The 17,634-nt window shown below is 52.3% G+C and overlaps 6 protein-coding genes across 6 annotated transcripts; 4 read left to right on the top strand and 2 right to left on the bottom strand.

The window, feature by feature from the left end:
• Positions 1 to 253: 253 nt before the first annotated feature.
• On the bottom strand, positions 254 to 523 carry BO97DRAFT_405643 (uncharacterized protein). Its single transcript, XM_025695235.1, has one exon. The coding sequence runs from the start codon at positions 502 to 504 to the stop codon at positions 310 to 312; it is 195 nt and encodes a 64-aa protein (XP_025551456.1). The 5' UTR covers positions 505 to 523; the 3' UTR covers positions 254 to 309.
• Positions 524 to 3,994: 3,471 nt separating this feature from the next.
• Positions 3,995 to 5,816, top strand: BO97DRAFT_405644 (uncharacterized protein). The gene has a single exon (XM_025695236.1). The coding sequence runs from the start codon at positions 4,402 to 4,404 to the stop codon at positions 5,605 to 5,607; it is 1,206 nt and encodes a 401-aa protein (XP_025551457.1). The 5' UTR covers positions 3,995 to 4,401; the 3' UTR covers positions 5,608 to 5,816.
• A 4,006-nt stretch (positions 5,817 to 9,822) lies between these two features.
• Positions 9,823 to 10,979, top strand: BO97DRAFT_424824 (uncharacterized protein; the record flags this gene model as incomplete). The annotated part of the gene is made up of 4 exons (XM_025697007.1): positions 9,823 to 10,074; positions 10,149 to 10,205; positions 10,264 to 10,306; positions 10,396 to 10,979. The coding sequence occupies 4 exons, from the start codon at positions 9,823 to 9,825 to the stop codon at positions 10,977 to 10,979; spliced, it is 936 nt and encodes a 311-aa protein (XP_025551458.1).
• A 1,473-nt stretch (positions 10,980 to 12,452) lies between these two features.
• BO97DRAFT_434662 (norsolorinic acid reductase) lies at positions 12,453 to 14,125 on the top strand (the record flags this gene model as incomplete). The annotated part of the gene is made up of 4 exons (XM_025697691.1): positions 12,453 to 12,590; positions 13,081 to 13,365; positions 13,441 to 14,002; positions 14,046 to 14,125. 4 exons carry the CDS (start codon positions 12,453 to 12,455, stop codon positions 14,123 to 14,125), a joined length of 1,065 nt encoding a protein of 354 aa, XP_025551459.1.
• An 822-nt stretch (positions 14,126 to 14,947) lies between these two features.
• Positions 14,948 to 15,289, top strand: BO97DRAFT_424827 (uncharacterized protein; the record flags this gene model as incomplete). Its single annotated transcript, XM_025697008.1, has 2 exons — positions 14,948 to 15,029; positions 15,087 to 15,289. 2 exons carry the CDS (start codon positions 14,948 to 14,950, stop codon positions 15,287 to 15,289), a joined length of 285 nt encoding a protein of 94 aa, XP_025551460.1.
• Positions 15,290 to 16,138: 849 nt separating this feature from the next.
• On the bottom strand, positions 16,139 to 17,451 carry BO97DRAFT_452235 (uncharacterized protein). The gene is made up of 2 exons (XM_025699024.1): positions 16,687 to 17,451; positions 16,139 to 16,627 (listed from the first exon to the last, which is right to left on the bottom strand). The coding sequence occupies exons 1-2, from the start codon at positions 16,958 to 16,960 to the stop codon at positions 16,191 to 16,193; spliced, it is 711 nt and encodes a 236-aa protein (XP_025551461.1). The 5' UTR covers positions 16,961 to 17,451; the 3' UTR covers positions 16,139 to 16,190.
• Between the last annotated feature and the right edge of the window lie 183 nt (positions 17,452 to 17,634).

The raw sequence follows: 17,634 nt of genomic DNA on the forward strand, positions 1-17,634 counted from the left end.
TCGAGGCGGCTAATTATTCCGCTTACGGACCCAGTTCCCTGCAAGTCTCACGCGGTACCTAATAGATCACCTCCCGGCACCCTTAAAAGAGAAGCTTCAGAAGGAGGTTGAGTGCAATACGCGCGAACGATCGAAAGGTACGCTAGCTTTCCATTCCAATAACTATTTATCTCAAAGTGAGAGAAGTAAGCGAGAAAAAGACCCCGATAAATCCGCCCTCGGGAAGAAAACAACCGAATGCATCGGGAAGTGGGTTGCTCCGAACGAATTTGTGGCGCATCTTACGCGACTGCATGCGTCGATGGAAGACTACGGAGTATGGACGCTGGATCGCGCATTCAATCCACATGCTGGGGGTGTCGTGAGGATGCAAGGATGTATCACGTTCCGGCCGCGGCGGCTTGGATTGATGTTTTGAGGCGGAGGTCTATTGTTGGTTGGTGTAGGAGTCATCAGAGGATAAAAGGGAGCAGTGGAAGAGGGGATTTCGTCCGGTTCTTCCATGTTCGGATGGGTTTTCAGCGGATACGAGAGGAAAGGCGTGGATGGCGCTCAATAGGATGAGAGAGGTGGAGGGGTCGGGTGAGCGTAAGGTATAGTGTAACTGGGTCTGCTGGTAATGCGATGTTACCGACATGGATTGGATTGTGCTGTATACTGAGTACGGCTTCCGCAAGATTGAAATGCTATCAAGAAGAGACTGGCTCGTGGTAAAATGCCGACACTGGATGACGGCAACCATACTTCGACCGCTGACTAGTACAGTATAACCGGCATTTATTGTGAAACTGTTCTTAGGTGGCTGCTATCATAAGGGAGCGCCAGTGGGTGTGGACGGCGGTGAAGGCTAGAATGCTATCAGAGTAGACGACTGTCAGAGTAGACTGTCGGAGTGGACGGCTGTCAGAGTAGACGACTATCGGAGAGGACGGCAGTCAAAGTGGACGATCATTCGCACGTCCAAGCCATAACCTCGTATTCCCCTCTGCTGATCGCACAGTCGAGTCTCACCGACTGACGCTGGCTGCCCAAGTCTTATCTTCCAAACCTTGCAGTCTATAAAGTATGTTGGGCCTTACCGGTTTCAATGTGACCAGGAACACAAACATGAGTAATGGTGATGTCAGACCCAATGCCTTTCCGCGCCGATCAAAGCTTTGTTGGCATTATGCTCTGTGGATTCTTGTTTGACGGTGAAAGGATATGCGGTCTGTTCTCCGATTGTCAAGATGGCGGGCCGCCGCCAAACTCGGCAGCAATAATGACCGCCACAAGATCGATCGCCACCGGGCGGTATATCTGAAACGAATCGACTGGGCCGGTGGGCCAGATTGCTGGAAGCAGCAGCGGTGTCCAATGCGATTGGTGGCCCCATTGCGTGTCTCCGGTTCTAGAAGGTCTACAATCCAAGCAATGTTGATCTTTTCGGCCCATTCCCGGGCTGGCGAGTGGAGCAGGACTGCTCGGTCGTGGGGGGCATGCTATCGCCTCGTCCAGCATGAAATCACGAAATCTTGGATGAGAGGCTCGTCGCGTTGTTCACCGTCTCTTGAGAGATGATCGGTGGTCTACTTGGTATCCGGGCCTGGGAACACGATTTGAATCCCACCACCCGAATTATGCCCGACTCGCGTCTGTCGCACCGCAGGTCCGCTGCAGGAGGCAATTGTGGCGCTGTATATTGACAACAGTTGTTGTGGGTGTCGTCTTCAGTGGGTCGGGCTATCACCGGGACTGGTCTCGTCTCGGGGCCCTGGGCTGCTGACAACCACGGCCATGCTGGTGAGTCCCGCGGCAGAGGGACGAACAGTGGAGGGGAACGAGAACGAGGGAAGACCGAAAGGAGACCCAAGGGAGAATGGTCTATCCAACGGCACGAGCCGGGTACTATATGACCTGTCAACACTCGGATGAAGACTATCATTTAGTTCCTTGCAACTGTAGCTCCACTGCCCAGCCGATCCAGCGCATGGTGGAGGTTGGGTTGGGAGATCGGCCAGCCAGTGTGATCAAGAACCTTTCTGGTTCGACACGAGCAATGTAAAACTCTATGTGAAGGGCATGATTCAATCAAGGCCAAGGTATGCCTTGAAAGATGAAACAATGATCATTCTGGTTCCGAGGAGCCGGGTCTTAATGTAGGCGATATTGTGTCACCGGCGGTTTGGTTCTGTATTGGATTTCGAACAAAGACCAGCGACGCAGACTCCGAGGTCATATTGGAACCGGCCGAATAAACCGCTGAGGCCGAAAAGGGAGGGAGAATAACGTGGCAGAGAATTGGAAGAAAAAGAAGAAAAAGGCAACCCACAGGGAGATCCTCCCTACCGCAATGTGATGTATCCTAATGTATGTCATGCTAAGTTAAGCGAAGTGTAACTTTGTTTTATTGCCCTAGCTGCAGCAGCCAGGCACCAGATTGTGAGTGGCTGTCACTAATGAGCTGGACGATAAAAATGAGAAGAATTCTTGACAATCGGCCATGTCCGAGGAGAACAAGATAGAAAGAATAAGAGAGAGAGACGGGGAATGTGTGAGTGTCGAGAAGTGGAAAAGACAGGCGAGTGACAAGAACAAGAACTCGATGACTACTCCGTAGACGTTCAGTTCATCGGGCAACGGAAAAGGGCTAGACTTGGCGGGGGGAGAAGATCGGACTAAAGCCCCAACAATAACTATCTATTCCCCAGTGTCTTCGTATTCTGTTTCTATTTCCCGTTAGTCTGTGGAGATGCTAGTCCAGTACTCAATGGTTACTAAGTTAGAATCGGTCTGAGCTGAGTGATATGATTATTATTATGATTCTGGTCATCACCTTCAATCTCTGTATGCAAACAGGGAACTTCCCCCCCCCCCCCATCTCGATCGAGTCCATTCCCAGTTCTCATCCCTTGCATGGATGTGTCACTCTGATGAGGCTGTTCATGACTCCATGCCCATGATGACCACGACGATCCTGCAGCCGACCAGGAACCGTGCTTGGGAACTGGAATTAATTATTTACATAGCATAAAATAATCATATTTGGGAGATTCAAGATTCAAGCCAAGCGGGTCCAGCCATCCCTTTGAGACCGCAACAACGCCCTCAGCTCTTGACTGTAATCCGGTCTGCTCCGCCCGTTAACCGGGCAGGACAAACTAGGGATGATGAGCTGGATCATGGATCATGGATCATGGATGGATGGTTGGAGGTAATGATGATTTTCATTTCCTTTTTTGTCCTCATCATTCATGGTGATGATAAATAAATGCGGCCTCGTTTAACTGCAGCCTTTATCCCCTTTTCGACTCTAGTCCAGCCTCATGCATACTGATCGCATCGCAACCAGCAAGCAAAGCAAAGCAAAGCAAAGCAAAGCAAAGCAAGCAACGCAAGCAAGCAGGCAATCAATCAATCAAGTATCGGTTCGTTGCCTGTTCCCGATTCTTTCTGCTGCTTGAATCTGTTCTCGTGCTTCAACCTCCTCCTTCTCCTCCCTTTCCTCGTTTCATTCGCTTTTAACCCCTCCTTTATCTTCCTCTTCCCTTCCCCCCCTCATTGTGCCGCTTCTTTTCTTCCTTTCCCTTTCCTTTCTCTTCTTTCTTTCTCCCTGCCTTTCATTCTAATTCGGGAGTCAAGCAAAATATGGTCCTGACCTTTTCTTTATCAATTTATCCTGCAACCCCTTTGCAGTCCCGCAGCAGACCTACGGCAACAGGTTGAGGGCGTGAATGAGCGTGAAAGGGACTGGTGGTCATTAATTCGATCGGCCTCAGCCTGTCATCCCAGACGCCAACAAAGGTTAAAAGTGCACTGAGCAGCACGCGACGGGGTGATAAAAAGAAGCAGAGTGCCTGACTGACTAAAACTACTTCCTCCCCACCATCTCGCCTAGTCTGGCCCAATCTGCATCGAGTACGTGCTTTATCGGGCTTTCAGGCTAGAGCCTATCGATCTACTTCAGGCGTGCCTCCCACAGCACCCACATCCGTCCCCAAGCCTTTTTTAGAACTTCACTGGCCACTCACTCCATTCTCTACTTTTTTGGGGACTGGTTGTTTCATCCCCGGAGGAAAGGAACAACTCAGCAGTGGGTTTGCGGAGTCGGTGAATCCTTCTCTTTCATTCTTTGATCTTTGACCCCCCTCTCACCACCCCCTCCACTCCCGCGGTTTTATACACTCCCATTAGCCGCCCATCGGGGCCGTCACTCAATCCAACCCCACTCCGATCAACATGCTTTCGCCCTCCTCGTTGGCGCTGGCACGAGAAGCTCCCCCTGTGAGACCGTCTCGGTCCTTAGAAGGATTGGAACAAGTCATTCCGCCTCGAATCACTCTGCCGTCCGTTCGCCCAACCTTACTCTTAGATAAACCGCTCCCCGAGCTGCCCGTCAAACCTCTACCAGAAGCACCCGCCATGGATACAGGCTCAACTGCCTGGAGCGACGACAGCAGCATGGTCTCTAGCTTCTATGGTAGTCGACGCTTTTCCGAGGTGTCCACCGAGAGCTACCCCGTTTTTGTCCGTTCAGGGTCCGACGATCTAACCGAGCTTGTCGATCATCCTCCCGCTTCCGCCCCCATCGATCACTACAGAGACTCCAAACCGCTGGCCATCACCGCCACCTTTTTGCACGATGACCAGGTCGACCGTCCGGCCCCGTGGACGGTCAAGTGCACCGGTCCCAACCATTACTTTCGTGAGAAGAAGTGGGATTTCTTCCCCGAACTCGCTCCTCAATCTGCCTTACCTCCCCGACCGACCAACCAGGCTGCGGCCTCTCGCAAAAAGAGCTGTAGTCGACTGAACCTTGCGGTCTTCGACTTCTCTAAGAGTCGCGGTCGCTGGAGCTCGTCTGACAAGGGGGGACGAGCTCTTGCGCATGACGTTCGCGACTCAATTCGATCATACGTGCAGCGCCGGTTGTCCAAACACTCGGTCGACCGAGACACTGCCCGGCCAAGTTCGCGACCCGAATTGCACCGGGACACACGACCCGAGACGCAACCTGATTTGCGACCGGACACAGTACTGTCAAACCATACGCAGGATCGAGCGCCATCGCTCGAGTGGACGCTGTCGAAAGAACGCACCGATGTCGTGAGCCCGCTGATGCCACCCAGCCCAATGGAATTCCCCAGCTCGGACAGGCGGCTGTCCGGGGGGTCGTCACGGTCGACGGTCGGTTCTCGAGTGAAACGTCCGCCACCTCTCACTCTGCGGAAGAAACAGCCGGCTGTCCCTCTTAGCCCTTACCAGAAGTATGGGGCTTCGATCTGGGAGAAGCCAGGCCGGGAGAAGCGCATCAGCTATCGGCAAAACCGCCAGGTGCGGTTTCCGAAATATGGCAAGAAGAGCCCGTCGACACCGAAAGGATTCATCTCATCGGCCACGCCTCCTCTGACACCCCCGGCTCGGTCTCAACTACAACAGAATACTCGTGACTATGTCAAGGCGTTTCACCATGGAACGTCGCACTTGTTGGGCGCCCTTGGCGGCGCTCGAAAGAAAATCACCGGGACCAAGCTCGAGCGCCGGCACTCGCAGTTGAAATCGCAAATCCGTCTCATTGGCCCGGTCAGCCCATACAACACCCAGGGACAGACTGACCCATGGGTCTGAGCCTTGGCAACCACTTTCTTCCCAACCTATTTATATCTATATTCGGTGGTCTTTCATCAACCCTATACTTTTGGCATGGTGGTCATATTAGCGTGTCTTTCATTATTGGTTTGTAATTTCTCATCTCTTGTGGTTCTCACTATCTTCACTCGATATCCCGTTGGCATTTTGGAGGTTTACGTTAGGCGTTGAGGCTCTTTGTATGGACCGAATCATAAGATTGTTAGTTTATAGTCATGGTGTGCATATCATGACCCTATCTACACCTTTTCATGATCACTTGACTTGCCCTACACCAAAACGTGTAGTACCTAAACGCACTGTCCCCTTCCGGAAAATTCCACAGAGTAATGACTCCACCCCAAGAATGCAATCCAAACACGTGCCAGGGCGAGTATCTGTCTGTCTGTCTATCGTTCCCTTGCGCATCCCACCAACCCTGCCAAGTCACCCCCATGATGTGTAATTCCCGTGCATGAAGATTGCCCTACAACCCACACCAGGGGTTAGCCGTGCATGCACGATCCTCCCCTTGTACAACCTCGGGAAATTACCACGCTGGTCGCTAAATTGCAGGATATTCGCAGATGACTTGTGGCGGCAGGGTGCTTCAGATTGTGCATAAGGCATCCGCGTATGTTGCGAGGATGGAATGCATCAGATTTATTCGGGGTACGGAGCATTCTTGATTGTTACAGCTGTATGCATGTTGCGGCAGGGATGGGGTGCATTTGTGGAGTGCGGAGTGCGGAGTGCGTAGCTTGGTTCTGGTGGCGGTGGCTTTGCCTTATTGATTAGCTGGTTGGGGGTTGTCTTGTGGGTATTGCATGCTTACTGTACTCTGGACTATCCGGCTAGAGGGTTTTGTGTAGTTGTTTGCGTGCTTGCTTGGTGTAGAGGTGAATCGTCCCTGTGCTTTGTACATTCCAGTTTGGGCTCGACTATTGAGTGTCTGTCACTCGATTCTTGTTCAAGGTGCTATTCATTTTCAATACCTTGTATAAGATTGAATCTATCTTAGACTATGAGATAGTGAATACGTAGGTTGCTTCACTCTTGTTCTTCTGTGCTGGTCTTAGCATGATAGACCTTGTCTACTCTCGTTATTCCTCTTCTTACAACTTCATACTTGTCTATACCGTTCCATTCGGGGGAGCCTGACTCCAGGTCTTGCGACTACCTATCATGTTGAGATGATTATATACTCTTTTCATATCTTTATCTGAGATCTCCGTTCCACTAATCTCTGATCTTCATCCAACTACAATGTGAAAGTAAGATCCCCACTCGTCCCACATAATCATCTCCCAACTTCACCCATTCAGAGACACCTATCATCAAGCCGGGCTATCAATATCTACTCCATTGGTATGTATACAGCATAAAAGACCTCTTTAGACACCCACAGAGCCTCAGACTCGTCCACCCCAGCCAAATCCGACGACGAACATATGAGACAAAAAGCTTTTAAATTAGTTATTATTAAAGATACAGACAACAACAGCAAGACGAGGCGCTCCAAGCGTGGGCCTGAGCCATCTGAACCAGGTTGGACCAAGAGGCCCAGGCTGAGCAACAACACCATTATTAAAGCCGGCACGGTCATTTCTGCGCCAGTCTACACCAATAGGCAACTGATCGACTTACTACCTTGCTTCCAGCGAGTGAGAAGCGAGCGAGAAGCTCAGATAGCAATACGAGCAAATCTCTCTACAACTTGAAAATCATGCGAGATGAAATCCAGAATGACAAAGAGGACGATAACAAGACTCAACAGGTCTATCTACGAGCGGCTTTTCGCTATACATCCCGAACCGCGATCTAACAAAGTAAGTGCTCTACCTAACCCTTTCCATCTCCACCCACAAGCCAAACTAGCATGAGCCCAAAGCTCAGCGATGATAAACCTCGCGAATATAAGCTTACAAGACATGCAACGCAGGCTATTCCATCGCATCGTCGACAACTACCGGAGGCGGTAGATCCAAGTCCAAACAGGAAAATGATCTTGACTCTGTTCAGCATGAACCGGCGCTTCACGGCTGTCATACAGTCTTGATGCGCTACAAATCAGGCGCCTAGAGAGATGATCGGCGGATGCGATCCACCGACGGATTGCTCTGCTCGTGGCTGTTGTTCGGTAGAGCTACGATATTTACCGAGAGGGACAGCGATCTTGATCCCAGTGCTGGACATGAGAAGGACCGCATGAATGATCTTTCTGTCTACTTTAGAAAATTCCGACCTTTCCAGGAATCCTGATGACTGCCGAACAGCTAGGATTCAGAGGACGAGCGAGGTCTGCAGATTCATGCTGAATCAATTAAAATCCCAGCATCTACATCGAGGATCGAGAGGTAAATCTCGGAAGAAGCGCCCTGGGCCTATTACTCCGTCATTCGAGCATTCCAAGGACTAGATGCAATTCTAGTAGATACAGTTATCCTCGACAAGAGGATCCCAAGGGAAGATAGCGGGTCGGTTGGAGCACATGGAAAAGGAACTCCTTGGATTTCTTGCAGGTGTCATTACAGATGTGTATGAAGGCGCGATTCGTCAGAGTCTACATGCCCGAGACTCCAAGACTAAGAGACGAATGCTTGGGCCCAATCACAAGGGAATTCCTGACTTCTACCAAGCGAGATATGCTCTCGACACGAGGCCTTATCCCGCGTCGACTTTTATGGTAAGCAAGATCCCAGAGATAGCGGTGATCTCATTCAGCCGGCATTTGAAAATGAGATCAGACCGATAGGGCACCACCATACCTTGAATCGAACAAAAGACCTACACCTTACTCGATTGTCGAAAGACATGTGGATCTGAGATCAAGCTACTGTAGGGTCTATACCTTGACCGAAATCGGCTGAAGGGTGTAGACCCTACCTCGAGCCCTGGGCCCTACCAGGGAGGATATAGAACAGACACGACAGGAGATGCTTCGTCGCCTTGCCGATTACGATTAGCATTGTTGTGGCAGTCCTACTTATATGTATGCTCTTCTTTTGCGTTACTGAATTTTCAGATATTGATCTCTTTTGGGGGGAGAGGTGTGCCGAGCGTGTCTTCCCATTATGGAAGCGACAGCATGTAATGGTGTCGATCTCTTAGGCCCTGGGGCAGGCTATCACAGATTATAGCTACCACCACCACCACCGCTTCCATCAAATCGTACACGATTCTCATAACAGTGATGTCTAAAGCTCATCTCAGCGTGAAAAGCCAGAAGCGAGAGGCGTATCATTGCCCCCAAAATAAAGCCCGCAAAGGAACAAACGCCCAAACGCTGGAGAATCGGTGATCCTAAGCCGAACGACAAGACTGCACGAGAGTCCTGGCCGGTGGTCGTCGATACCGTTTGGAATCCGTTAACCGGAGCAGTAGACTGGCCACCATTAGGCGTTCGTCTTAATGACGCTTTCGATTTTCTGCCCGCAGTAAAGCACATACGAGTCAAGGAACGCTCAGACCGATTTCCCGCAGAGTTCGACCAAAGTGGATTGTGCCAATGTCATCCACTCCGGCTCCTATACCACCCGCCCTAATTCAAGGGACTGCATCAGCACCAGCTCTCATACCTGTACCAGCTTGTGACCGGGATTCTCGGCGACGCCCATTCATGATCTACACTCTTGGGATTCTGACACGGTTTGAAGTGTGGATGGTTTCAGGTGATATTTTAGAGGGTGCAGGTAACTATCCCCTGTCACTCCTTTAAGAAATCAGATCTGTAACTTTTGATTGAAGAGACGGGGCGAGATGGCGATGAATGGTTAGGTTATTCTGCTTATCTGTTCATCGATGATGCTCAGCAATCATATGAGATGCTGAGTTGATAAACGGCCTGTACAGGGGTAGAGTACGTGTGTCGGTCATGTCACCTCCCTATTTGGAACTAGCAGTATTCATACATAGTGATAGCTATCAATACCACGAACAGCTTCTTCTTCTTCTTTTTCAATCTCAGTTACTGCTGTAGACTGCCACAGAACGAGTAAATCAAGACCAATTTGTAGGTTGTCGAAGGCGAGCCAGCTGCTCTACGGACATTGCTTCAGTTTCAAAAGTAAAATATCTTGTATACGACAGTCGCTAATCGAAGTTGAACGAAGACAATAACGATCTGGGACGGGATTTCCGACTCCGACTCTGGCCCACAGGACCAATAGAAGCATTCATTGCCCGGGGAGAATTGTGCGGGTGCTGAACTCCGGTATGGGAATGGTAGCATGTCCAGGGCTTGTCGACGACGACGTTGACGAATACGAGCTCCTGGGAGGGCGTAATGGTCCGAGTGGCGCGACATGCGCCTACCCTGGCGTGTTTGGGAGTGAGCTTCAAGCACTGAGCGCAACCACGTTGCCTCGGGTCAGAGCGATGAAGTCAAGGTTCCTCGACTCGAGCATGAACTTTTTGGTCTCGCCATGGTGGGAGGGGGAAGAGTGGATGGTGAAGCTCACCTCTACGGTATGCCTGGGACTTTTCCCGTTGCACTTCGAGGTCGTTTGTTTCCTCGCTAAATTCGAATGAGTGAGAACCAGATTTCCCGTGGCGCTCACCAGGGGCAGCAACTGTCGTCGACGTGGGAGGAGGCGTTGGTAAGACTCTGGTGGCCCACTCTATCCGGAAAGCCCTAACTGAAGAGGGAACGCACAGGGGGTTTTTGCTTGCAGCTATCGCAGCTGTACTTTGATCTCCAGTTCGTTATCCAAGACCGGGCACCCCGCGCTGCGTCAAGGCGAGACTATCATCTGGCCACGTGAAAACCCCCGAGGCGATCAAAATTAGGGCGCGTGCGATTTGTCCCGCACGATTTCTTCGAGGAGAACCCGGTGCGCGAAGCAGGGGTCTCTTGGGCTACACCGGCCCTCCTATTCTGTCACGTCCGCATCTTCACCGGGCTCGTGGAGATATCTCGGGGGAGTGTTCTGGTGCAGAATGGGATTATCACGGCCGTGTCAGATCAGGCTGAGATGCAACCGCCCAATGCCTCCACCATAGTCCTTTCTCGCCCTGGTCACACGCTATTGCCTGGTTTTATAGACGGCCACGTTCATGTGTGGCGACAGACCGCGCCGCTGCTGCAGTCCCGGGGCTTTTGGACTGACCACCGTCTGCGATATGCACTTGGAGACGCAGTTCGTGCCGGAGCTGTGCGCCGTGCAGCGGCGGAGGACCCAGACGCTGCAGATTTCCGAACCGCCAGCCAGGCATCGCCTGGGCGACCGAGGGAGAATCGCCGTCGGGGGCTTCGGGCAGATCTGGTGCTTGTCGAGGGGAATCCAATGTTGAACATTCATGACACGTTGGATTTTGCGCGGTGTGTGGAAGAAATGCACCTTGTGTTCTGTTTACAAGGAGAATTAGGGTAAATAGTACACGGGATTGTCATCGATCCCCTCAGGGAACCAGTGTACAAAGTGTATTCTTCGGACATCTTGTAGAGAATCTTGTTGAGAACAATTTCTTTTAATGACGAAAGGCAAGGAAGGTATAATCACATGTCACTGAATTAAACAACTGACCGTCAAGAAATCACACTGCAAGCTTCTCCCCCTTCATCAGGAGGCTGGCAACCAGATGAGTCCCGCCACCCACACGCACCAGAATAAACACCTTCTGCATGGCTTTGGTAATGACCAGGATGGCCGTCGTCTTGTGCTCGGCGTCAAGGTCCTGGAACAGAGCACTCTGCGCGCCAGCCACGATGCTCTGGATGTCGGAGGTAGTGTAGCCGGTGCCAGCAAGGGCAGCCGTTAGCCCGCTCTGTGCATAGGTCTGGAAGACTTGGCCGGCGATGACGAGGGCGATGACGGAGCCGCCAATCTGGGCATAGTTCTGCAGACAGAGCGCGCTCCCTTCCTGGCCGGGCGCCTTGAGGCTGGCGACGGCGTAGCCCAGCTGGAGCGTGAGGCCCGTGCCGACAGCGGTGAGAACCGTGAAGCCATAGATATAGCTCTCCCGGTGTCCGGAGTCAAGTAAACGGTCAGCAGCACGCTGCCTAGGATGATGAAAACCGCGGAGACGCAATACACGGGCTGGTAGTACTTGACTCGCGCAATCAGCGAGCCAGCGCCCAGATTCAAGAGCACCGTCACCACAATGTAGGGCAGCAGCCGCACCGCCGCGTCCAGCGCCGAATCCCCGTGCACAAACTGAAAATAGATGGGCACATAGTAGACGATAATGAAGATTGAGGTAATGGTGCTCGAGGTCGCCACGTACAGGAGAATTTGAGACCGAGACCGAAGAAGCTGTACCGGCACGCATCGGTCCTCGAGCGTGGTAAAGATGCACCAGGCCTGCTGCACCCCCCACAACACCCACAGAACCGCAAATACCACGATACTCGCGATTGTACGCCCGTCATCCCACCCCCACTGCCCCCCGCCATGGTAAAGGCCAGGGTAAAAGCCACCGAGGTGCCGGCTCCAAGTACGAACCCAACCCAATCGAGACGGCGTAGACGGGCCAGCAGCGGTGTCTCCGCCCCGAGATTGACAGAGGGCATACAGAGCCAGGTAACCGGGGTGAACACCCCAGCAATAATCAGATTGATGTAGAAGGAGAAGCGCCAGATCACGGACGAGTCCGTGAAACAGCCGCCAATCACAGGACCCAGCACCGCACCCAGCCCCCAAGTGATGCCCGTGCCCGTGATGTAGGCGCCGCGCTCCTGAGGGATGGTGAAGCTGGTGAACAAATTGAGACAGCCCATATACAGTCCGCTACCCCCTGCTCCAGCAACGACACGACCAACAATCAGGGCGGCCATGTTAGGGGCTGCACCGCACAGCGCCGATCCCGCCGCAAAGATGACCGTCGACCCAATATAGGACCACTTCATGTCGAAGCGCGCGTACAACACATCGCACACGCAGATCACCGCCACCGACCCCAGCGGGAATCCAAATCCAATCCACGACAGCTCATTCACCTCCCCGAACTGCTCCACTATCGTCGACTGCACATCTGCTGCGATGGTAGCGTCCAAGCCGTAGACAAACAAAGAGACGTAAAGCGGGATGCATACTCCAATCCACCTTATCCCCGTAATGGTGCGAGCCGAGGAGGGGGAAGAGGTGGCGCCGGGCTTGCTGTCGGATGGAAGCAATGTGCTATCGCTTGTGAACTCGGGGAGACCTGTTGGGGCTGACGAGAGACCGGCTTCCTCAGCCGCATGACTGTTGTAGGTATCGCCTGGGGCCGTGTATATGATATTGCATTATATACACATACTATACTATATCTGCACTGCTTAAGCATCAGTAGCCCGAAAACTACTGCAAGCCCTGCCACCACTGCTTCTGGCTGTAATCCGGTCCATCGGCTAATATCTGCTCATTGCAGAAACGTAGTAGCTACCTGCTCGTCATCGCTTGTTGTAAACAGCTGGAGATACTCGAGATCCTGCGACTATTTCAACCATGGCTGGTTACTCACTCTTGGACTGCAGTGGGATCCTGCGATCAGAAAACTACCGAGAGTATCCTGGACTACTTCTACAGTGAAGGGGGTAACTTCCTCGATACCTCGAACAACTACCAGGCCGAGGAGTCCGAGCGGTGGATTGGAGAATGGATGAAGAAGCGCGGAGTGCGCGATCAAATGCTCGTCGCTACCAAATTCTCGACCAACTTTCACGCCGGTCGCGGTGACAAGGAAATCATTGTCAATTTCAGTGGGAATGGCACCAAGAGCCTGCACACCTCGGTGCACGCGAGTTTGGAGAAACTTCAAACCACCTACATTGACCTGGTACGCTTACTTCACAGCCTGAGAGGATAGATGCGTCCGGAGTGGGTAGAGAAAGACTGACTGAGAAATCGACAGCTCTATGTGCACTGGTGGGATTTTGCAACCTCGATCCCCGAACTGATGCAGTCGCTCAACCACCTGGTCGCCGCCGGAAAAGTCCTCTTCCTCGGGGTGAGCGACACTTCGGCCTGGGTGGTGAGTAAAGCCAACGAGTACGCGCGCAACCATGGACTGCGTCCCTTCAGTGTCTATCAGGGCCGGTGGAATGCAGCCTCACGGGACTTTGAGCGGGAGATCCTGTCCATGTGTCGTGCGGAGGGCATGGGAATTGCCCCCTGGGGCGCCCTGGGGGGCGGCACCTTCGTGTCTGAAGCCCAGGAGAAGCGCGAGGGACGAGCAGTGGAACCCGGGGAGAAAGAGCGACAGGTGTCGCGCGTGTTGCAGAAGTTAGCCCAGCGAAAGGGCACGCTTCTAACCAGCATCGCCCTGGCCTATGTGACCAGCAAAGCCCCCTATGTTTTCCCCATCGTTGGCGGTCGCAAGATCGATCATTCGCGCGGAAACATCGAGGTACTCAGCATCAAGCTCTCGGAGGAGGAGGTTCGCGAGATCGGGGCTGCTGTACCATTCGACCTGGGTTTCCCATGAACTTTCTGCATGGGGGAAGCTCTGTGGTCGAGCATCCGGGGCCGTCTGGTTTCTGCGGATGGGAGGTGAGCTCGAACATGTGCCAGAGCCGAAGCCATTGTCCAAAGCATGATGACGTTGGAAGAAAATTCTGGATTTCCATCTGTTCGCTCTGGTCTAACACTTCACTGCAAGCAATAGTCGATTGAATTGGTAAACATGCTGCATAGTACTTTTGATTCGGCCGGCCGAAGAGTTGGCGGTTTCGCCGAACCTGAGGTCATAATGTATAGGGATGGCATTTATAGTCGTCGTTCCCAAATCCAAATTGTCTCGCTCTCCCGGAAGCTTGTCAGGTTCTGGCACAATGATGGAAAAGAGGGGGTTTTGACTAGTACCTACTAGGCAGTAGGTACACACTACCTAGTAGTAACTTGTAGTAAGCCCTAACAATTCTTCCGGGAAGCCCCATTGGTTCTTTCGTATAGCGGCCGTTATCGTTGCTCCGAGCGAAGGCCAAAATCAGTGGATGGATAAATGTTAAACCCCACGTAGTTTTTGCACTGGTGTTCGAGGGACAAATGATAGGGTTGGCCCTTCCCATTGGACGTGGAGTTGAAGCTATTCCCGGCACTTGTCCAAATCGCCAATCCTATGCACTGACCTCGAGCCGAACCGGCCTTCCGTTTTAAGGGCTGTCAACGACGACGTCGGTGGACGGAAATCTCGGCGAACTCCTGCGACGTGAAGTCAATGAGGAGATTCGATAAGATGCACACTGCCAATAAAGCTCCTCCAGCTTGACACCCGCAGACTCGACGGCTGGGACCTAATCCACGGAGAATTGATCGGCAGGATTCCTTTCATGCACGTCCCTTGATTGAAGGTCGGCCAAGAAGCCAATGAAGGTTTGTTGCTGTCACCAATGCCCGGAAATCAAGCTTCGATATCTGCCATGAATGAGCTTGAACGATGCCTACCAAAGCGGTGGACCGAGAAAGAGGACCAGACTCTGTACGAGGAGGCACGGTGTCAAAGTATGTGATGGCACCAGATAACACTGAGGGTTTACCACATGCGCATCCGCTCGACAGTGAGCACAGGCGAGATCAAGGACGGGAATCGAATTGGCGCCAAACTGCCTGGCCGGATCAACGAAGACTGCCGGAAACGGTGGATCAACAAGGTGTGTGGATTGCTGAAGAAAGGCGCCTGGGAGCCCGACGAGGACCAACGTCTCCACGATGCGATTTGCATTCATGGCCAGAAGTATATGGCTGAGCGTGTTACTAAGTAAACTGTTCTGCTGCAACTTAAATCCCGTGTGCTTACCCGATTGAGGTGCCGCCAACCTCATATGGCCGAACACATACCTCCCGATGAATCAGGACCTGAGAGTCGTTGGTGTCGCTGGGCACTCGAAATACTAGCTCTGGGAGCGAGGTCCTAGCATGAGCTGGGCATATTATGCGCTTGAGAATTCGTGCTTTACATTCCAGCGAGTTGTAAAAGGAGTCATCCTGATGGGAGAATTCAGGTTGGTAAGAAAAGACCCAACAGTACATTAAACAGAACTCAATCCCGCTTGAATTGATAGGGGAAGAGACCACCTGTGAAAATGTCTTTGGCCTGCAGCGCCTTAGAAGTGTCTGTATACAATCTGGCAAGCATATCTCTGTCAACCCAGTGAGGGCGAGGGAAAAATAAGCTTCAGGGCATGGGCCATTTCACATATCCGGGTTCTTGCTCCAGACGACCTTCCTGCACTAGGTTGTCAAATGTCCAGTCGGAAGGGCAGCCAAGGAGACTGATGTTCTGCAAGCACGGCTATGGGTTAGTATGCCTGAAGCATGAAAGTACCACACACCGCTAGAGGGCAAAAATTGATTGGGGAACAAAACCTACCTCCAAATTCAAATCCGCATGCCCATGAGATACAATAGCTCGTCTCCAAGCATTCACTGTGTCTGCCATCAGAGAAAATTTACCACTGCTGACCCACGTAGCTGTGGAGCGACTCCGATCGTATCGGAACCAATGGCCTGTGTCGTGAGCAGGGTCCGGATGACTCTCAGTAACCGCTTCGAAATGTAGATGTGCCATCCCAGGGGGATATAGCTGGGGGATAGCCTCCAGGATCATAGTGTTAAGAACCGGCATATGCTGAGCCGCTTCACTGGCTGCTCTATGAATGTCGTCTAGGATATCCGCCGGCTTGCTCCGAAATGCGTCGGGGTACCGGTCTTGAGGAGCCGGAGTTCGGGGGTCCCCCCTTCCTTCGTAGTCCTCTTCCTGGGGGATACTATATGGTTGACAGCGGGGGTCCTTCTCGAAAAGCCACTGACCTGATGGCGTAACAGCTTGGTAGACGAGTTTGAATGAGGAAAGCCGAGGCCATCTGGGCTGTGCTGAGTGAGAGTGCAGCGGCCAGAACAATTCGGGTCGATCATGATCTTTTCAATCTCGACAGTCACCAGCTGTTGCGTCAGCTGGTTGAGAGCAAGGCTGAGCGGGTCAGCCCAAGGCTCAGATCGTCGCAAAGGGTGGAAATCTCCATCTGCTGGAGGAAGCCCCGGATATTCAAGACAGAGGTGTTCAATGGTGCTAGGCCAATTCGACAAGGTGAGAGCGAATTCTATCAACGTTAATATTTGACTGCAGCCTAACTAAATCATAGAGGCAAGAATGAGGTACCATTCCGGAGTCGATCCCGCAGCTGTTGGTCTTTTCGCTCATCGTCCGAGAGGCTGGCATGGACTATCTGCGTTCCTGGAAGCCGTGACAACAATTTGGATACTGCCGCTGGGGCGATCTTGCGATGGCCACGACACGTGACTCTGAATTGCACCACAAAGCTGAGCTCGGGCAGGGTAGTCGGGTTTGTTGTCAATTCCAGGTAGGATTGATAGAATCGCCAGTCCAACCAGTCTTCCTCGGGGAAATTGCGGCCCCATTGCCGGCGATACATGCGTTTCCTTTCATCGGGTTCCGCACCACAATCGCTAGGAGATCTGGCACGTATTTTCAACGAAATTCCTGCAACGTCCTCTGTGGACCATGTACTCAGAATGCCCCAGAAAGAGATGATGGTCTCAGTGAAGGCCTCATTGTTTTTCTGGCGATCAGTTTCGGTTTCCAACCGTGTCCGCGCAGCGACCTCGTAGGCAGGAAGCAGGATGTACAGATCTCAGTGACGAATAAAGCAGCGTCGGGGGGACCTTGGGGAGATAATCCGCTTAAATTCGGTCAATCGGTCAGGAGTCACAAGAAGATGGGAGAAGGTCCGCTTCTCGATCAGCGCCTGCCACCTCCTACAGATGCTGGCGAAAGAAGCCAAAGAGGCTGGACTTAGATGTGCCAGAATCAAAGAGAGGATTTCAGTGGGTAAAGCACTGATTCCAGTCATACCGCTGTGTAGAACTTCCTGGCAATTTCGGAAGCATGAGGTGAAGCGAGGATGGGAAACACATAGATGGAGGTTAAAGTGTGGTCCGCGCCGCGCCGCACCGCGCGGGAACATGAGCCAATTCGGTTAGAAATCTCGCTACTTGTAAAGATCGATACTCGCTCCCTCGACCGAAGGGCTATGTATGATAGACTGGATTCACTTATTGAATGGATACCGTGGCGTGGTTTCATATC

This window comes from Aspergillus homomorphus, assembly GCF_003184865.1.
Source record: "Aspergillus homomorphus CBS 101889 unplaced genomic scaffold BO97scaffold_18, whole genome shotgun sequence".
NCBI lineage: Eukaryota > Fungi > Ascomycota > Eurotiomycetes > Eurotiales > Aspergillaceae > Aspergillus > Aspergillus homomorphus.